Raw genomic sequence first — 21,250 nt, 5'->3', positions numbered from 1 at the left:
AAGTAAGAAAGCATTGTAGAGATGGTAATATCAGCTAGGAAGGAATTAATATTTTATTGAAGACAGCACCTACCTACTATTTACGTTCTAAAAATTGAGAACTTGGAGACACCTTTCATATAGGAAACAGAAATTTAGTGAGGAACTCTAAAAGAGAAGCAATAGATTTTGAACAGGAAAAATGAAGGAGGAAGGGAATAAGCATTTCTGTAGTGTCTGCTACATATTAGGCACTGTGCATTTGGTCCTCACAAACAGCCCTGTGAAAGAGGTACTGTTATTATCCCCATTTCACAGTTGTGGAAACTGAGGCAAACCAGTTAAGTAATTTTCTTAGGGTCACACAACTACTATCTCAGACTAGATTTGAGCTCAGGTCTTCCTGATTTCAGGCCTTGAGACTTATTTACTGTGCTGCCTAGCTTCCTCCAGAAAGGCACAAATTCCTCCTGAATTTGGCCATCTGAGGGACCCGAATGATGTAAATGGGCTTCTCGGTAAGATGGTATCTTCCATCAAGATTAATGTAATTGATCATGAAAGCAAACCTGGTTTAGCCAACTAAATAGATAGAAAAAGCATAACTTTCACCAAAAGAGCCAGCCTTTGCAACTAACAGTCTAATGAATATGTTTCAATCAAATCAAACAAGTTAGAAGAAATGAATTGGAGTTGAGATACTACTTTCAACAATTTGGAGTCACAGACAACCTGCAGTAGAGAGGCAAAGGAGGTACGTGTAAATTCAGTACAGGGTAACTGGAAGCAGGAACAGAATATTGTGTGACAGGTAGAGAAGCTCTTTCCTCATTCCATTGACTAGCAATGAGGCAAAACCTGAGAGGACCAATGTAGTTAACAGAGTGGAAGTACATACAGCTTAGCCCAGGGCTAGAAGATCTAATCACCGAATACAAAATCAGGAAACTGATTTTGGAAAGGATTGAAGAATCCCACTAGACCTGGCTTGAAGTTTGAGAATCTCATTATCAACTTTAAATAGGATTTAAGTGAAGTCAAAGGCACTAGGACGCTATGCTTCATAATTTATGCCAGCTATGCTGATAGTTGGCTAGCCATTGGAGATTAGAAATCTGCACTTTCACTACTTGTTTCTATGCTTTAGTTTACTGTCCTCACACTACTAGCCAAAATTTTGAGGTAAAATTCTGAAAATTTCTAGCCCTGTCTTGATTGAAATTAGGGGAAAAGGGAATTAATTATTCACAACTTGATCAAGAATACAGAGTGAAAGTAAAGGATACATAGGTTAGGAACCCAAGTAGGGATACTTTACCAGAAGTGGAATTAGGATCAGAAAGAGAAATGTTTCTACCTGGGCCATTCCCTCACATCTTAGTTTGGCCACTTACCTCTTTGGTCCTTCAGTTTATAAATTGCAAAACTGTGATAAGCCCTGCTTGGTAGAGATAGAGAGAAAATTAATAAGGATAATTTTTTTATGGTAGCATTTCTAAATCATCAGAATTTCTCAGGGAATGACTATTTGAATGCTAAGTAGTGGTGACAGTGTTTGTGATTGTTGTATTCTTAGCAGTCTTTTCAAGTGACAGAAAAGTGCTAACATTTTGTTACAGTCAAATTTATTTAATTTTGTCTTTTTTTTTTTTAACAGGTCATCCTCATAGAATTTTTACCAAAGACACCGATTTTTCGACCAGATTAGCATTTGCTTTATTTATAGAGACTTATCCAAGTATGTTGTCTTTCCAATGGTGCCTTGCTTGGTGCTCTTCTGGTGGTGACATAGCATTGGTTCTACAGAATCTTGTGGTGTTTTTTTTTTTAATAACCGCATGTTCTAAGTGTGCATTTTTGTCAGACTTTGCAACAGTTATTTCATACAGATGTTAAACAATTAAGTTATTGTGCTTTTTCTGTTAATGTATTCTGATTTTCAAAGATTACTTTTTTGTATTATCAAAAAAATACATTTGAACATAGCCTAAAAGTGACCAGGCTTTTTTTTTTTTTAACCCAAGGTTCATGATACCTTCATTGTAAATTCCTTTAACATAAACACACTTTCTGTGACTCTTTGTGTATCATTCCCAGTGGACATACTTTATTTTATATTCTTTATTTCTTAATTTAATCAAGGTATCCCTTTTGAAATAGTGAATTTTCCGTACTAGTCTTTTTGGGACTTAAATCCCCATTCCCCAAGTCCTGTTCCCAATCCTTACCCCTATTCTGAGTAGGAATATCTGTGTTCATTCATGGATAAATCATATCAAATAGTTCTGAAAATATTCTACCTTCAATGTTGTTAAAACAGACATTGAATTATTTTGTCTAGAATAGGAAAATTGATTAAAGGTATGCATGCATCTAATGGTTACTAGAGCTCAGGATCACAGAAAACATAGTAGCATCACAACCTACATATATCTTTATTCAAGGTTATATTTTTAATGATGGCCTTACTTGGGTTACTTTTTATTGTTTACCAAATCTTATATACCAAGGTGCAGAAATATTAATTTTTATTAAGTATCTGCCTAAAGAACATATTTTCCATGAAATCTTCTTTGCAGTTTTAGATTGGATAACCTTTAAGAAGTCTTAAAAAATTCAATAATGGAGACAAATACATGCCATTACCTAATCTCCAAAGGATATTCAAAATAGGGTATGTAAAAACAATAGTGAGAACTTAAGATATGGAGAAGATTACAGTTTGTGTTCATGGTGGGTTTTTTAAAAAATTCTGATCCATTAGAGCGACTTAATTTTCTGCACAATTGTTTAAGAATTTTTTTTCATGGGGATGTGACCTATTCTTGAGTCAGTCCAGTTATATTCATTATATCATTTTTTTCTTTTGGTTGTACATACCTTCATGCATTTAAATTTTTTTTAAATTTTAAATGGTGTATATGTAAGTTTTTGTTCTTTTATAAGCCTGGAATTATACAAATTTTAAATGTATGTTAAGAACTTGTTCCATACAGCTGTGGTATCGAGCAATAATGTGAATAATTTTGAAAAATATATACTCTGATTAATACTTTGTATTAAGAATTGGTACCACTACAAAATACCTTCCTCCTTGTATTAAATCTTTTAAATACCAGTTTCATTAATTTATACATCTGTATTTTTAAGTGTTCAGTGTATTTCTCCATAGTACTGTATTCTCTAAAATGGTTGGATGTCATCTTATATTTGACATCAGGAACTGTCTGAATAGCTTATCATTTTTTTTTTCTGAGAATTGTTTACCTTTGGTGCCCAAAATAATAGTAACAATTTTTAAAAAATGATTACCTTTCTTCTGAAGAGCTCAAATTGCAGAGTCCAATCACATGTTTCACCTCACTTAGCTTGTATCTAGGGTATGTTCTGCTGCCCTTTGAATAGTGCAATTAAAATGTTATGCTATTCAAAACAACACTGTAATATTCCTTATTGGGTTTATTGTTAAAGAATGTGTAGAGAATACTTTATCTGCTTCAGGATGTAAAACCAGAGGAAAGGTAGGCTGGTTATGTAGAGCTAGATGATGCAGTAGAATGCTCTGTCTCTAAATGTGGTGCTTTATGTTGCATGTGTAGATGTGTTTCCTTGGCTTCCTTAGTAAAAAGAGCTGAACCTGATTACAGAAAGATATATATTTTTTCTTCCTACCTTTAATCTTTCTTTTAATCAGCCCTCAAAAAGATGTAGGGTATTTTTAAAGTATGTTTTTTTAATAGAATTGACATTTTTAATGTTAAGAGAATATGAAACTTACTTGGTAGTGTTGAGTATAGTGTCCTTTTAAGCCTTTCTAATTCTTTTTTTTTTTAATTAAATGGAGAAGTGTGTCATTTGCTTAAAGAGATTCTCTGGGAATGTGCACTCTTAGACTTTCAATGTGTATCTGGAAAAGAACCATGAATGCTTAATATGCCGGCACTACCATGAGCCAATTATGCCTTGAACAGTTAGGTTTTCGTGCTTTGGTTTTCATTAGTGTCCCCCAGTGTAACTGGGTTACTCTTTTTTGCAGACTATGAATTTGAGTGGCCATGTTCCTGGAAATTACAAATGTCAGAGATGCCTTTATGTGTAGGCTGGTCTGAAGGAAATACTTAAAATGACAATTATTCTATAGCTCCCATCAGTTCTGAGCCATATTATTATTTTTATACTGGCAAAGTGGGGTATTTGTAAAAACCTCAATGAATGTGTAGATTTTTACATAAGCTTAGTGAATCATTTGCATATCATTTGTGGTTTTGGAAATAATTCACCATTCTTGTATAGAAGGAAACATTTGGTGGTGTTTAAATGTAAAATAGAATCATGTTACAATATGGTTTGTTATTCCATTGATTTGGATATTATGTTGGTAAAATTATGTCCCTGGAAACTAAACTATGCAAATTATGACACACTTATTAGTAAAAACCAGTCAGTCTGAGATAATATGATTAGCTTTATAAGACAAATGTCATTTCCTCCCCATCCCTCACCTCACCCTCCTCCCCAAGTTATACTCTTAAATTACTTTGCCTATGTAGAAAATGGTTGTTGTATTAATATGTTTGTACTTTAGGAAATCTAGTAGTGACTTCTGTTATTCTTTTAGGCAAAACTTATGTTTATATTGTAAAATAGTTATACCCTCAAAGCCAGTACAGTAGTAACTAAAGGCTTCTTTTTTTTTTTTTCATTAGCTACCCATATAACTGAAGATTTATGGTTCAGGAAGAACCAGAAGATGATAGTAAAGGTTTTGTTACTAGTGTAATTTGTAGAGTATTCCAGGTTGTTTCTTTAAATATAACTGGTCAGTCCCATTATATCTTGATGATTTTCAGGAGTATATAGGCCACCTTAAGGCAGAATTGCAGAGTTTGTTTTTAGTGCCCCTCCCACCTTTATTTCTGTACCCTTTTCTTCTCTCTCTCTCCCTGGATATCTAGACCTCCTATGTTCTTTTGTTTTCATCTGAGACAACCTACCTCCTTTAAGCTGCCTTTCCTTTCCTTGAAGTACACAGATAATCTCTTCTTCCTTTCCTGTGTTCTTAAAGCAAAACTCACAGTTTCCTGCTTCTTAACTGAGTATTTGACAGTCTGATTATTGCAGGGGGGAGAGGAGAATCACTGATATAGGTTCAGCCTTTTCTGAGGATATTTACACTTTTAAAAGAGAAGCTTATTAGCCCAGATGACTTGCTTATTTATTTGTATTAATGAGAGGATATCACTCTGGCCTCATCTCTGTTGCCACCAACTGTAGCTCTAAGATTAGCCTTCTAAGCCCTCATGCCCAGCACCCCGTTCAAAGCATGTACTCAGTCTTTATTTTGTACATAAATAGAATTTAGTGTTCTCTTCCTTTCTAAGATTACTGCTGCCCTCTGACCCCAAAGCTGTTCTGTAACCTTTTAATTATTTCATATTCCCCTTAGAAGCTGTTTCCTTGAACAAGACATTTGTTCTCACAAAGAAAACATCAAAAAAAAAATCCTTCCATGTGGAACAAAAGAAAAGAAAATAAGACAAAATGGAACTGTGGTACTCCAGTCCTTTTGCCCTGTTTTATGATAAGAGGCATAGTTGCTCTCAGGAGGCTTTAAGAGGAGAGGCTGAATCTAGTACAGGTCCTAGCTAAAGTACTAAAATAGATAATTCTGCCCCCCCCCCCCCCCACTCCACATCAGAGCTACTTCCTTTTATGTGCTGTTCTCCCATCTCCTAGCACCTTAGTATTTTGTTAAAAGTTTTAATAAGGTTATTCTGTTATAATATTTTTAGTCTTGATACATTTATAAAGATGAGTTGAGATTACCAATTCTTTATTATAGTTTCTGTTTCCCAACTTTCCATATACTGAATGCCTATGAAGTTTTGTATTTTTCAGGCATGTATCCTGCAGTGTAATGTGGGGTGGTTCAACCATATCTCCTGAAGGTATTAAGAGTTACTATTATATCCTCTTTGTAGAACATAGAAAGGTGTTATGTGGTTTTGTGTAGAAGATTATAAGTCAGAAGTCTCAAAATTTCTTGATTATTGAGGAGTAGATTTTTACAATAGAAAACCACCCCAAAGTTATTTAGCCTAAGCAAACACTGGAATTCAGGAGGTGACGTGTTTTTTCCGCTAACTTTCTGTAAGACCAGGTTACTTGGTCTCAGCTAATTTCTTCATCTACAAAACAAAGATATGACTATCTACCTCATAGTATTATGAACCAGTATTTTATAGTTATTTGTTAAAATTCTACATGAAAATAACTAATTGACATCTAAGAGTAATATATGAGGAGGAGTAGTTGACATTTTATTTTGTGTGTCAACACAAACCTCAGTGGATTGACCACTGAGTTAAAAGGTTTACGTTTACATCTCCATTTTCAGAATTGGGTATACTTGTTGTATGTGGCTGGAATACTATTTTGTTTATTATGGAAAATCATTATGTATAATACTTGAAGAAAATTCCTTTATATACACAGATGTAGTTGACTTACATAAGCATAACTGAATAGAGAATTAGACTTAGAAGTGTGTAGGCAAGTCATTTAAGCTCTAGGCCTCAGTTTCTTCATCAATAAAGGAGTTGGGCCTTCTGATCTCTCTAAGCTCTCCTACCCTTAACATTCTTTGACTTCAGATACAAGATCACTTTGTGTAATGTTACATCTACTTAAAAATAAATTGCTTTGAAATTTAGGGTAGGTAGCTCTCCCTTCTCTTTTTAAAAAAAATAGGCCATGTTTGAGTCCTTACTCCAACACTTATTAGTGTTCTGACTACTAACATCACTTAATCTCTCACATCCTCAGTTTCCTTATCTGTAATACTTGTACTCTTTATCTCAGGATTGCTGTGAGGAAATTTATTTTTCCTTAAAACACTAAGTATGAGTTGTTATTTTGAGTACGGTATTTCTTAGGTAAATATTGAATGATTAACTAGAGCAAGAGACTTTGTTTATGGAAAATAAGATATATTTCTTGCCTAGAAACAAAAAATTCAGATTAGTTTCCAATAGAAAGAGCCTTTTAATCTATTCAGATGCTTGTCTCTGCTGTCATTTATTGAATTTCAGTTTATTCTTGAAAAACTGCCTTTTCCCCAAACTTAAAAAAAAATCACTGCTCCCATTTGATTTTTTACTGTAGCTTTATTGTTTCAAATATGTTTGTCCAGATCTAAAGTCTCATGAAGGTATGAGAGGTTTTTGTACTTTCTCATGGTAACATGCTTTAGATTGAAGACTTTCCTATTACTTAGTAACATCTTGTTTAGCTAGGCAGTTTCAGCTATCCTATTACATCTTCATAAACTTTTTATAATTTTGAGTTGTTGGGCTTTGGGGTTTTGTTTTGTTTTTTTTTTGTTAACTGTAGGCATTAAATTTCCTTTAAAGCTTCTCCCTTCTTTTGACCTTTGGTGAAGCAAATGACATTAAATTCTTTCAGAATTAAGCTCTGCAAAATTTACCAGTAGTGACAGTGAAAGCAAGGTGCTCATGATAACTACCAGATCATGGAAAAATAATTGCATTGTTATGTAGGGGTTCTGACTCACAAAAGTTGAAGGCTATGCCATGATCAATGGCTGCAGACAGATTAATGTAATCTTATATGTATCACAAGAGAAATTATTTTAAAAATTTGATCTAGAATAAGGATTTTGTCTACCAAGTTGCTTTTTGAGATGCTTATGGTTAGTGTGTCAAATAAAGCATGTTTTCATTTGTCTTGTTAAAATTGAACTGAAGTTAGCTCAACAATGCTTGCTAATAAAACTTTGGGGGTAGTTTGCAAACAAAGTACTTCACTGTTCGGAAACGATAACTCATGAGAAATTAAAGAATGAAATGCTGGAGCTCTATTCCATACAACCATCAAAGAATATAGAATCAGGTAAGTCAAATAATATTTTTTATTTAAATAAAGTTTTGGTCAAGTGTTTTCAATTTAATTTTAATAGTTGATACTGTTAATTTCTGTGACAAATATTTAAAGCTGCTTTTCTTTCATCATTAAGATATTAAAATTATGGTAAAAAAATTTTCTTCTTTTTAAGTAAAAAATTATAATGCCTTGACATTGTTGGATCTAGGATTGATGAAGTGAGAGAGATAGGTAAGGATTTACCATTGTAATGTGGCTATGGAAAGATACATGTTAGGGATAAGTCTGTATTTTAGTTGATTCATGTGTATTAGGAAAATTATTGTCCTGACTTAAAAAAATACTATCAAAATGTTCATTATATTAAATGTTTACTTGCTGAATTTTTCTAGTAAACAAATTAACACACCTTAAACACAGGGTGATTTTTTTTTAGATGATTTGTGCAACTAAGATTATTATTCAGCACTCAAATCTAAAATATGAACTGGTGGGTTTATTGCCTATATGTCTCTATAGATCATAATATTGAATAAAATCCTTTTAAACCTATTTGAATAGAGATGAGGGAGGAAGCTTGGGAATAAGGGAGCAGTTACTTAAAGGAAATTGACCAAACTAGCAGTTTATTTAACTGGATTAAATAAATGAGCATTTCATAATGAATAAGTGTATATTTGTCTTTTCTTTATACAATGACCAGGAATAAAATTTCCAAACCAATAAATTGACTTTATTAGTACATACTTAGGAGTTTGGATTAAAGCTTAGGTTATTTGGTTTGTTTTTGAAAGAAAAATATGTACACTTAATGAATTTCTCGTGGTTGGAAAAATATTTAGATAAAAGTCTGATTTCATTACTATAATCTTTTTCTCTTATTACAGTGTCTACCATTTTAGAAGGTAAATTGTAGTGTCTTCATTTTCCAGTTCTTGCATTTAAAGCAGAATATTGAATTTAGAAGGCAGAAATAAATTTATTTTCAAATGTGTAAATAAGAGTGGTGTGTGGTGTGTACGTGTGTGTGTACACACATAGAGGATTCAGATATGATTTTTTGTTGTCCTAACCACCCCTGGATTGAAAAATTACAATTCAAACATTTAAAAAAAGGCTTAATTGTATGTATTACAACTAATAATTATGAATCATTTCACTAAGAATTAATCTTTTTATATACAGTAGGCAAGAAATGCTTTTCTTTTGAATGCTGTTAATATCATTACTTGAATTCTACCTGAGTTATGCAGTGATATAGACGTTTGGACAAGTCATTCAAATATTCTTACTCAGAAGAGGAAATGCAAATTTCCTAAATTACTGTGACTTTTTTGTGTTTGTATCTAGCAGAAACACTATTGTCAATGGTGAAAAGCTAACATCCCTAGATCCAGCCCTAAAATGTATCTAGTGATTTGGTACCTATTAGATGACAGAGCCAAGCAACGTTCTAACTTGTTTCTTAAAACTTGATTATTCTTTACTAAAGAAATCTTAAACTCCTCAAAAAAAAAAAAAAGCCCAAACCCCAAGCCTCCCTGGAGCTCCTGTGAAGCATGCAGGGTCTTATAATTTCAGTTTGCAAAGTGGTATGATACAATGTTGCTGAGCAGAAAAGCACACGAAAGATTTAATGTAGCCAATTGTGTACTTTTGAAAAAAAGAGTAACTGTTCCCTGTGAGTTAATTTTGGATTTTTTCAAAATCTCTCTTTTAGGCTTTGTGCAGGATTCTTCCAGACAAATGCGTATTCCATGTGGGCCACTGTTCTGCTAAATGCTCTCAGTTCTCCTTTTGCAATCAAGATTATGTTGCTAAGGAGATTTTGCTTTTATTGGTGCCATTGATTTGTGTTAATACGTTTTGAATACCTCTTGGTATTCTTCCTTAGACAAGGCCAAAAGAAAAACTTCCCCGAGTTTCCCAATTTACATCACAAATGGAGCGGTGGTGTAATGAAGCCGATATAAAGTGGGCCGTTGAAAGGAAACTAAAGAAGGGCACTCAAGTGAGAAATGAAGAAATGTGCCGAGTGCAGGCTGTGGCTGCCTGGGTCCAGCTGCAGGAACTGGCTGCAGCCAGAGGCCGAGGGGAGCGAGCACCTCCCTCCTGAAAGACCACCCACTTTCTCTAGTCTTGCTGGGCACTCCATAGATTACCTCATTGACTAATGTAGGGCCATTACAAAGCAAGAAGCAAGAAGAAATGATTCTTACCCCTGTAGCTCTTTGGCTTGTTTCACCCAGAGCATGGCTAAGACCACATTTTGGATTCCAGGTGATCTCCAAGTATTTTAAGGGGAACCTCAAGGATGATGGACCAGGCCATTGGGCTTTTGATTCCTGGTATGTGAATGCTGAGGTTGGTGCTTCTCCTTTGTAGGCAGGACTACTGGAAGCATAAATGGTGTTAACTACCTGCCTGCACTTTTTCCTGATGTCAGAATATTTAGAATCCATATTGTTAGTGGGCCCAGAGCCTAAGAAGGGATTTGTATTGACTTATTAATTGGCTTGCTTGCAACTTCCTAAGTGCTATGCAGAAGAGCTGAGCACTTCATGTTCTTAACCCCTTTAGGAGCTTACATTCAGAGGGACATGACGGCACATACTCCATTGTGTTATGCACTGAAGTTACTCAGGTTTAGGGGTATTGCTTTTGTTTTTTAAGTTTCATAAACAAATTCTGTGGGTAAAATAGTTTCTAAAACAAGATTTAGAGGAAATTCAGAATTTGACATTATGGAAAAGCCTCGAGTTTTTTTAAATACAACTGCATACGTGTAAGGTTATATGGTGAAAACTTCAAAAATAAAAATGAGGTGATAAATTGGTTTAGCAAAATAATTGTAAATTTAAACCATAATTGTTGTCATGTTAGACTGAGCAAAAATATATTCTACAAAGTCATTCTGATGTCACTGGGAAGCATGTAATTTATGGAAAGCAAGGTTTGGGAAAAGAAGATCTTAGATTCTTCTATCAACAGTATCTTTTCAAAAGACTTTTTTTTTAAACCAAGGTTTTGTATCTAAACTTTCAGAAATTGTAAAACCAAGCAAAACGAGAGATTGAAGTCAGTCAAGTGTTCTGTTTCCAGTGGTGAGAATCCAGCCCTTCAGACAGTGAAGATCTTTGTGTATTCTCCTAAGCTCATGATTGATTTAGGTATTTCTTGACAAACACTGGTCTGTTTTCAGAAACACTCTCAGTGAATGAATTTTAGCTTCATAGAAGAGTGAAATTAAAAATGATGGAAATTTTTATTTTAAAACTTTACTCTTCTACCTATGTTAATTCCATTTTCCCACAAGATCCCCAGGCATCAAAGTTAGTGAGGAAAAAAATACATGAACAAGAACTTCTTCCAAGTTGGAATTCACTTGAGTGGAACTGGAACTTAAAGCTTATTGTTTATTAAGGTCATGTGAGACCATCATTCAACTCATGTTTGTTATGCTTGTATGTTAAGGATGATAGAGTATGGAATAAAAAAATCTGATCCCTAATCTTTTTTCTTTTTAGCTTTTGACAGATGTATATCTGGTAACACTAGAGAAGTTACCATCAACTAAGAAAAGAAATAATGTCTTAAAACAGTGTATTTTTCAGCCAACCCACAACACACTTGTAGTTATGCTGAAATGCCAGATGCAAGCATTGGACTCTTGTCTAGATGATGAGTGATATCAGTAAACATGGCCTTTGTAATATTTGTGAATAAAGTATCACATCATGAAGAGGTAATTCAGAATAAAGTAGCTACTTTGCCCATCTCATTTTATTTATGTGAACATACAGTCTCTGAAGGATTATCAAGCTCCAGTCCTTTTCAGAATAAGAAGGAATCACTTAGCTCATTGCTATTATACATAGTAGCTGCTCAACAAATTGACAAATGAAGTAAGGAATTAAGATTATGAAATATATTTGAAAGATGTGAGCACTATGCCTAATAAGCAACTCTGGCATTTAGTGTCCATCACAACCTGGGCATGTTCTAAATATTTAGCTTTATATGTTATTCTCCTGGCCGTACTACTATCTAGCTAAACTTTTTCTTAGAATTCTTTACATGTGACATTGTGTCTCCCACCTGTACCTTTGTACTGGATATCTCTCATACCTAGAGAATGTGCTCTGTCCTTTTTTTTTTTGGAGGGGGGAAGGCAGGCAATTGGGGTTAAGTGACTTGCCCAAGGTCACACGGCTAGTAAGTTTTAATTGTCTGAGGCAGGATTTGAACTCAGGTCCTCCTGACTCCAGGGCCAGTGCTCTATTCACCACCTAGCTGCCCAAATGTGCTCAGTCTTGACCTCTATTTTTTTAGTATCCCTAGCTTCCATCAAGATCAGCTTGAGGATCACCCTATACACAAGTGAATTTCAAAGGATGTTTTGGTAGAGGAGTACTTGGGATTCTCTTCCCATACTCATGTTGTATCTCAACTCCTCAGGGTAAAGAATAGGACTATGCCATGGACCAAAAAAAGTTTGAGAACTGTTGTTCTCTATGAAGTCTTTCCCAAACCCAACTACTAGTGCCTTTCCCCTCCCATTATCTCAAGTTTATATTTTGTATATATTTGTATACATGTACATGTTTTCTTCATCTATTAGGTTGCAAGGTCTTTGAGGATAAAGGTTTTTTTTTTTTTTTAAGTTTTTTGTCTTTGAATTCTAGCACCTAGTCTGGTATTTGGCACTTAGCCTCTTAATAAATGCTTATTGATTGATTTAGGTTGGTATTTACTTCTTAAGGAAAAAGTGGGTAGACAAGTTCTTTCATACCCAGAAAGCATAAGCACATAGAGGAATTTTCCTGAATCATCAAAGTTGAAGTTTAGCTGGAATGTCGATTCTAAATCTCTAGCATCTTAATACCATGTTTCCTTAGAGCCAGTGAAAGAATTAGAAACTGATCTATTCTGGCCATCATGTGTTCTTCCATTTGTTGTTTTAGGATAAGGATTGTCTTTGTGAAAGTACTTTGGAAAGGGTTCTTTTGTTGTTTTTAATGTTGCTATCATCAGTATTTCACTAAAGCATCATTAACCAACATTACTATTAGTTATTATAATTGCATGGCGAGCATGAGATATAACTGTTGGACAGCTCATGTGCCCTACTTCCACCCATGTGCTGTCAGGAAAAAGGTCTCCAGAAGATGAGTAGACCCCTCCCATGGTGAATTTATGGTGGGGCATGGACAAATGTGGATGTGCAGGCACTGATGATTTTTCAGTCTGTATCATTGAAAGGAACATCCACATTATTAGGTCATTTGAATAATTTTACCATAACAGGAAAGAACTAAGAAAAAAATCCCATTCCTTTTTGTTGTTGTTAGTATAGGATACCTCTCCATTGTCAACATTTGTCCTAAAAAGGAATTACTTGTTTTAAAAAAGAATTGATGGGGTGGCTAGGTGATGCAGTGAATAGAGCACCGGCCCTGGAGTCAGGAGGACCTGAGTTCAAAAGTGGCCTCAGACACTTAACACAAAAAACTAGCCATGTAACCTTGGGCAAGTCACTTAACCCCAATTGCCCTCCAAAAAGCAAAAAGAATTGAAAAAGATTTAGTCCAATCCCCCAATTTTTACAAGTAAAAAAAATTTGCAGTCCAGAGAGGGTAACTCACTTGTACAACCTCGCACAGCTCATTTGTGGTAGAACCAGGATTAGAAGCCAGATCTGATTTCTAAAATGAAGCTCAGATTTTGAGGAAAGGTCCTGTGCCTTCCTTTTGGCAAATTTTTTATTACATTAAAAATAGACAAATTAACAATGGGAAACTTCACATGCTTATTGTATTTAAAATAAAATTATGTAGGACCAAAAATAATAAATCATCTTAAGAGATGAAATAGCCCCCACCCAGCTCACCCAATCCAAGTTCTTATGAAATCTTTTAGCCACCCAATCTAGGTTCTTATGACAGTCTTTTAATTACTGCCCACCCATGCCCTCAGCTTTCCTGGGAGTGCTTATTAAACCAATGTGAAAACATTTAGAATGGCTGGCAGCCTACCAGACCTTGAGTTAAATATTCTTGGAGCTGGCTAGACTGCTTGGTAGCCAACTTCACATCAGATTAAACACATTCTGTACATGTTGAATAGCCCCAACAACTCATTTTTAAACTAAAAATGCATGGGATGTGCTGAATTTTCTAACGTAAAATCTTTTTATGCTTTGCTGTCATTTAGTGATGTCAAAGAAAATGCATAATCTTTGGTTGAACTTTATTTTTGGGGGGAGAAGGGGGAATAGTTGAGAGCATTGGTAGAGGGAGGATAAGAAATGGTGGGAAGAATAAAGCTATGACAGTACAAATCAGATGTAGTCTAAAGATAAATGCTCATGAGTTTTGGACCTGAGAAAAATGACAGCATTTTAAAATATGAATATTCACAAATAGAAGTTTTAATTTTTTTCTTGTGTCAAATTGTATTTTTCAGAGTATTTTGTAGTGTGAGATACATTCTACAAATATTGTCATTGCTTTCATCTTTTTATGTTAGATTTCTTTAAATTTTCACGGCTGACAATGAAAAGAAATCCTGCAGTATTGATCTTCGTTATCTCTGAATAACCTACATATGTAAACGTTACCTAATACTGTCTTATATAAGGCATGATTAAATTTTTTTTTTTTAAATAATGAGGTGTGCCTTGAAATTCATTGCTCAGTCATATAGAAAGCTTATTCTCCATTGGCTTGTCATTCTCATTCTGGGGCCCTCCAGAGCAAAAATAGGTAATTGTGATAATCTGAGTGGCAGTGCAGAGTTGAAGTCCTTGACTCTGAGGATTATTTGGAGAGATTAGGATAAAAGAGGTCATGTGATTATTTACTCCATTATGTCACTAATTTCACATATATTCTCTTCTTTCCAAGCACCAATTAGAAAGCTCTGTGAAGGCACAAACTGAATTTTGGAGTGTATTTGTTTTCTATAGGTTGTAGCCTTGATAAAATAAAAGATTAGGGTAATAGTGACTGTTGAAATGAATAGAAATGAGGGCCAAGTGTTCTGTATTCTAGGAGAAGTGGGTTTCTTATTGGGCTTGGGCTGTCTGTTGAAGGTGATTGGCAAGCTGGTGCCTCTGAAATGGCAGGCAAGCCCCCCCTGTTCCTAGTCATTGGCATCAGGACTAATGGCATTTGGGCTTCATGCCACAATTGAGTAAAATACTGTTTGAAAGTAAAGTAATGCATTCCCATGTAATGTGAATTAATGCTTCAAAGACACCATTAGGCTCTTGGAAAACAGGAAGTTAGTTTACATCCATGCATAACATACTACTTCTAGAAACTATGTTAATGACAGGCAAACCTTTTGATCAAGAGCTTTTATGTAATATCTTGTAATAGAAGGGATTGTGCAAAAGTAGAAATGATGCCACTATTATAAGCAGGAATACAAACTCCTCTAATGAGCTGCTTTTGTAAATCAAGAATGTGTTTGAGAGGGCTAAGGGGACCTATTCCTTGGTCTTTAAATAACATGTAGAATTGAGGAGCTGGGCCTTATTTCTGTGTTTGTTTTTTTAAGTAAATTTTTTTTACCTTCTTTCACTTCAATAGAAGGTAGCTTAAGGCTTAGAGATTTGAGCCTAAGACTGTGTTAAACATATTTACTCAAGATTTGCAACCAATGCTACAAAAATAAAGTATCTAATACTATACAAGTGAGAAGACATTCACTGTTTCAACAAGTACTAATCTATTGACACAGAATTATCTTAGAAAGACATCACTTCTCAATACAAAAGACAAATCCAAAATCTTTTATTTTCTACTCATAGTATATTGTTTTTATTGAAATTTCAAGGTTATACTGCTTGAAACAGGCATTTTTGCTATCCCAATTTTAATTCTTAGCAGTTTTGGGATGGGTGAACAACAAAAAAAGTCTTTCATTATAAATGAGAAAACTGATCAAGTCCCATTTTGATCCAGAAAATTTCCTTTAAAAGTTGCCATTTTATTTAGCTCTTTGTGCCCTTGTTTTACAGACTTGTCCATTAATTTACTTCCTAAAGAACTTGTATGATTGGAAAATGATTGAATTTCTTCTGTTAGCAGTAACTTTTAAATTTTTTTAACAGTATATAATCACAATTTCCTTAGGAACTCTAAGAGCACATTTCCTTTGTTTTGTTGCAGCAGAATTTCTCGTTTATTGCAAGAAAACTGAGTTTTCTTAGGACTTTTTGCTTTCTCATAAAAGTTTCTTTATATCAAGGCCCTAGTTGTATATAGGGCATTCTATCTCCATGCCCTTTAAAATTTAGCTTCTTGGAAGAAGAAAATGCAATCTTTTTTTTTTCTTAAAACATTTTTCTTTTTACATCATCAGTAGAAAATTCAGTCGATGACTTTTTATTTTTGTGTTTATAAATATACAATCTCTTATTGACTATTTGGGCCCAGAATCAAATAGAAGAGGGGTTGAATTGACTTTGGAAAATTATGCAGCACTTTAAAAAGTTCCAAGCTACTCCTTTACTTACATGCCTATTTCAAAATACAGAATATTCTGGTCATCAGAGATGGCTGAGAGCTATGAAATATCATGATCTTCAAAGATTTAAAATTCTGTGTAATGGTAGTGGAAACACATGGCATGTGTATTTAGATTGTAGTATGTAGTACTGGTGACAATGCACAAGATACAGAGTAAAAGGTACTGTCAAAGAAATACCAGAAAAGGTGGTAAACCATTAATGTAGTGAAAGTTAAAAAAAAAAGTTCAAATACTTTACTGTCTATGAAATGTTTAAAACTTAGAGGAAATCTCTCAACATCAGGTAGTGTTTTCTGGAAGATTTATGAAAATATAGGACTCCTTTTCCTTTTCTGTCATTTCCCTTCACATTTGTACAACACTGAGGTTTACAGCACTTTACACAATTACTCACTTCTAGAAACAACCTTGTGAAGTAGATACTGCAGGTTGTCACCATCCCCAATTTATTTTTTATTTAAAGTTTTTGTTGTACCTTTTGTTTTCACATTAGTTTAAACCTTCCCCTACCCCTTTTCAGCTGCTACAACAACACTTATATTTGAGCCCATCTGACCCTATATGCTATAATTCACAGCTATAGTCCTTACTTCTACTTAGAGGAAGAAAGTATTGCTCCAATTTTTAAAGGTGAGGATACAGATTGAAAGCCAGGGCACTCCTGACACAGAGCCCACCACTGGTTGTGCTACAATCTACTGCCTTTCCAAGAATTTGGTATGATTTTTCAGTAGCAATTTATTTCTCTGCCTCATCCAGGTAAACAGTTCCATTGTTTAGCCACATCACTTTTTAAAAATAAGTTTTATTGATGACTTTTTGTTTTAATATGTAATTTCTAGAAATATCTGCCCTCCCTATCCTGTTTGAACATTGCCTTATTTAAAAAAAAAAAAAAGCAATCTGACAAAAGCATCCAATACAATCAACCACATTAATTTTTTATGTGTTCATGCTATGCTGTCTTGTGACTTATACAGTGTTCACAAGGAATTTTAATTAGATTATCTTTTCCTCTGTTTCCATATACTTATACATATGCTTACTGCTGTTATTTACAAGAAACAAAAGGTGTTTTTCAAGCAATGTGAAAATGGCAACAGACTGACCATATAGCATAAGTGCTAATGATGGTGACGAGCTTGAGTAAAATCTTTAGGAATGGCCACATGCTGGTGTCTGTAGGAGATGATTTCTGATGAAACCATCACATGAATGCAGTTCATTTAGCTCTCTGTTCTTAAAAAAAGTATATTTTGAACCACTTTATTGATAGCCTCAGAACAAAATTTAACCAGCTACACGCTTGTCTTCCCTAACTTCTCATTTGACTTTTTAAAATTATATTTTATTTTTTTAATTGGCAAAAATCAGGTTCAGTCCAATTCCATTCCCCCCCCCTCCAATTGAGAATAAAGCAAAAACCTCATTATAAACATGTACAATCAAGTAAAAAAAAATTAAGCATTGACCGTGTCTTAAAAAATGTCTCTGCATTCTGAATCCTTTGCCTCTATCAGGAGGTAGGTAGCATGTTTCATCATTAGGTCTCTATCTAGAATTATTGTTGGTCATTACACTGATCAAAGTCTCTTAATTCTTTCAGAATTGTTTGCCTTTATCGATTGCTGTCATTGTGTGAATTGTTCTGTTTCTGTTCACTGCATTGTTCATATAAATCTTCCTAGGTTTCTCAAACCATTTTCTTAATCATTTTTACAGCACAATAATATTAAAACATTTGTATGTACCGTGACTTGTTCCACCATTCACCATTTTAAGGGCACCTTCTCAGATTCTCATTCTTTGTCTCCTTTAAATGAGCTATCAGTAGCTTTGTACATCCTTAGAGTTTTACTTAGGATTAATACCTCCTTTAATCTATCCACTAATTTTCCCTTGTCATTTTTACCCTTTCCTTCATATTTCCCTGTTCAGCAAAATGTATTTTTGTGCCCAAATATGTGTGTTTATTCTTCACTTCTTTGATCAGTTCAAATGAGAGTGAGATTCAAAATCCCAACAACTCCCTCTCTCCCACTCCTCATTTGTATAAATGTCTTCTTGTTCACCCTGATTATGTGAGATAATTTCCCCCAAACTTGCTTTCCTTTCCTTATCCCTTCCCCCAGTGTATTCCTCTTTCCCTCTCCATTCTTAAGAATTTCAGACATAACTAACAAAACTGCTCCTGGGCCTTATCTAAATAAACCCCCTTTATGACTTCCTGATAATGATGATAAGGTTCAGAGGGGACCTGTATCATCTCCCCAAAATGGAATGTAAGAAGTTTATCCTTATTTTTGTCCATTATGTTGTGCTTTTTTAAAAATGATTTTAGTTTTCAACATTCATTTCTACAACATGTTGAGTTACAATTTTTCTTTCCCTGTCTTTCCACTACCCCCACCCCAAAATAACAATGCTACTCAATACCCCTTCCCCCAGTCTGCTCTCTCTTACATCCTCCCCCTTCACCCCCCTAACTTTCTAGTAGGGCAAGATGGGTTTCTATACCCCAGTACCTGTGTATCTTATTTCCCAGTTTAAACATTTGTTTTTAAAACTTTGAGTTCCATGGGTGGCTAGGTGGTGCAGTGAATAGAGTGCAGGCCCTGGAGTCAGGAGGACCAGAGTTCAAATTTGGACTCATACACTTATCACAAAAACTAGCCCTGTGACCTTGGGCAAGTCACTTAACCCCAATTGCCCTCCAGAAAGAAAAAAGAAAGAAAAAAAAGAAAAAATCCTTTTAGGGGTGGCCAAGTGGTGCAGTGAATAAGAGCGCCGGCCCCAGCCTCGGGAGACCTAGGATTGGTTCCAGCCTCAGATACTCGGCACCCAGACAAAAATAACTGACCGTGTAACCTTGAGCAAGTTTCTTAACTCCGATTGCTTTTAAAAAAAAACAAAACTTTGAGTTCCAGATTTTTTTCCACTTCCCTCCTCACCCACCCCCACTGGGAAGATAAGCATTTCAATATAGATTATATAGATGTGTAGTTACCCAAATCATTTCCATAGTAGTTATATTGTGAAAGACTATATTTCCCTCCATCCTATCCCACCCCCCACTTATTCTATTTTCTCTTTTGACCCTATCCCTTTTCACAAATGTTGATTAACTACCCTATCCCCTAATCTGCCCTCCCTTCTATCCTCCCTTCTCTTATTCCCTACCCCCTATTTTCCTGTAGGGTAAGATACTCAATTGAATGTGTATGTTATGGGGCGGCTAGGTGGCCTAGTGAATAGAGCACTGGCTCTGGAGTCAGGAAGACCTGAGTTCAAATCCGGCCTCAGATGCTTAGCCATGTGACCTTGGGCAAGTCACTTAACCCTAATTGCCCTCCCCCCAAAAAAGGCAAAAAAAAAAAAAAGAATATGTTATTCCCTCCTTAGGCCAAATTCAATGAGAATCAGGTGGTCCCATTGTAACAGTTTTCTCGTGCCTCTTTTATATGAGATAATTTACCCTAATATATTGCTCCCTTTCTTCTCCCAATAAATTCCTCTCCTCTTAATTTTATTTTTTAGTTATCATCTCTCCATATTCAACTCATCCTGTGCCCTTTAGGTATACACGAACATACAAATGCCCACATTCACATATATATATATTTATATACACACACATCCTCATGTATAAATATATATATATATATATATATATATATTTATACTTCAACTATCCTCATATTGAGAAAAGTCTTATAAGTTACAATTATCATTTTTCCATGTAGGAATGTAAATAGTTCAACTTTAATAAGTTCCTTATGATATCTTTTTCCTGTTTACCATCTCATGCTTCTCTTGCTTCTTGTATTTGAAAGTCACACTTTCCATTCAGCTCAAGTTTTTTCATCAAGAATAGTTGAAAGTTCTCTGTTTCACTGAGTGAAATAATGAACTGAATGAACATATTTTTGCCTGTAGCATTATACTCACTTTTTCTGGGTAGGTGATTCTTGGTTTTAGTCCTACCTCTTTGACTTCCAGAGTATCATATTCTAAGCCCTTAGATCCCTTAATGTAGAAGCTGCTAGATCTTGTGTCATCCTGATTGTGTTTCCACAGTATTTTCTCCTTGTAGTATTTTCTCCTTGACCTGGGAACTCTGAAATTTGGCTATCATATTCCTAGGAATTTTCTTTTTTGGGATTTTTTTCAAGAGTCAGTTGGTGAATTCTTTCAATTTCTATTTTGCCCTCTGGTTCTAGAATATCAGGGTAATTTTGCTTGATAATTTCTTGAAAGATGGTGTCTAGACTCTTTTTTTGATCATGGCTCTCAGGTAAACCAATAATTTTTAAATTATCTCTCCTGGATCTATTTTCCAGGTCAGTGGTTTTTCCAATGAGATATTTCACATTGCCTTCTATTTTTTCATTTGTTTGGATCTGTTTTATAGTATCTTGATTTCTCTAAAGTCATTAGCTTCCAGTTTCTCCAATCTAATTTTGAATGAGTTTTTCTCTTCACTGAGTTTTTGAAATTTCTTTTCGATCTGGCAAATTCAGCTTTTTAAAGTATTCTCATTGGCTTTTTGGACCTCTTTTGCCATTTGAGTTAGTCTATTTTTTTTGCCTTTTTTTTTGGGAGGGCAATTGGCGTTAAGTGACTTGCCCAAGGTCACATGGCTATTTTTTGTAAGTGTCTGAGGCTGGATTTGAACTCAGGTCCTCCTGACTACTCCAGGGCCAGTACTCTATTCACTGCACCACCTAGCTGCCCCTAAGTTAACCTATTTTTTAAGGTGTTATTTTCTTTGGTGTATTTTTGTGTCTCCTTTAGCAGACTGTCGACTCTCTTTTCATGATTTTCTTGCATC

At 34.8% G+C, this 21,250-nt stretch overlaps 1 protein-coding gene across 2 annotated transcripts in view; it reads left to right on the top strand.

Annotated features, from left to right (window-relative positions):
* The window catches only part of CHIC2 (cysteine rich hydrophobic domain 2), a 55,176-nt gene extending 40,630 nt beyond the window's left edge, over positions 1–14,546 (top strand). For both annotated transcript variants that reach the window (XM_069105244.1, XM_069105246.1), the window contains one exon: positions 1,637–14,546. In XM_069105244.1, coding sequence (XP_068961345.1) covers positions 1,637–1,687 — 51 coding nt within the window. In that variant the 3' untranslated portion in view covers positions 1,688–14,546. The remainder of the gene's footprint in view (positions 1–1,636) is intronic.
* Positions 14,547–21,250: the final 6,704 nt, after the last annotated feature.

Source organism: Petaurus breviceps, unplaced genomic scaffold, assembly GCF_028583685.1.
Source record: "Petaurus breviceps papuanus isolate PSGF00001 unplaced genomic scaffold, PetGlider_PUasm1.0 76, whole genome shotgun sequence".
Taxonomy (NCBI): domain Eukaryota; kingdom Metazoa; phylum Chordata; class Mammalia; order Diprotodontia; family Petauridae; genus Petaurus; species Petaurus breviceps.
This window is presented reverse-complemented; position numbering and strand designations above follow the sequence as displayed.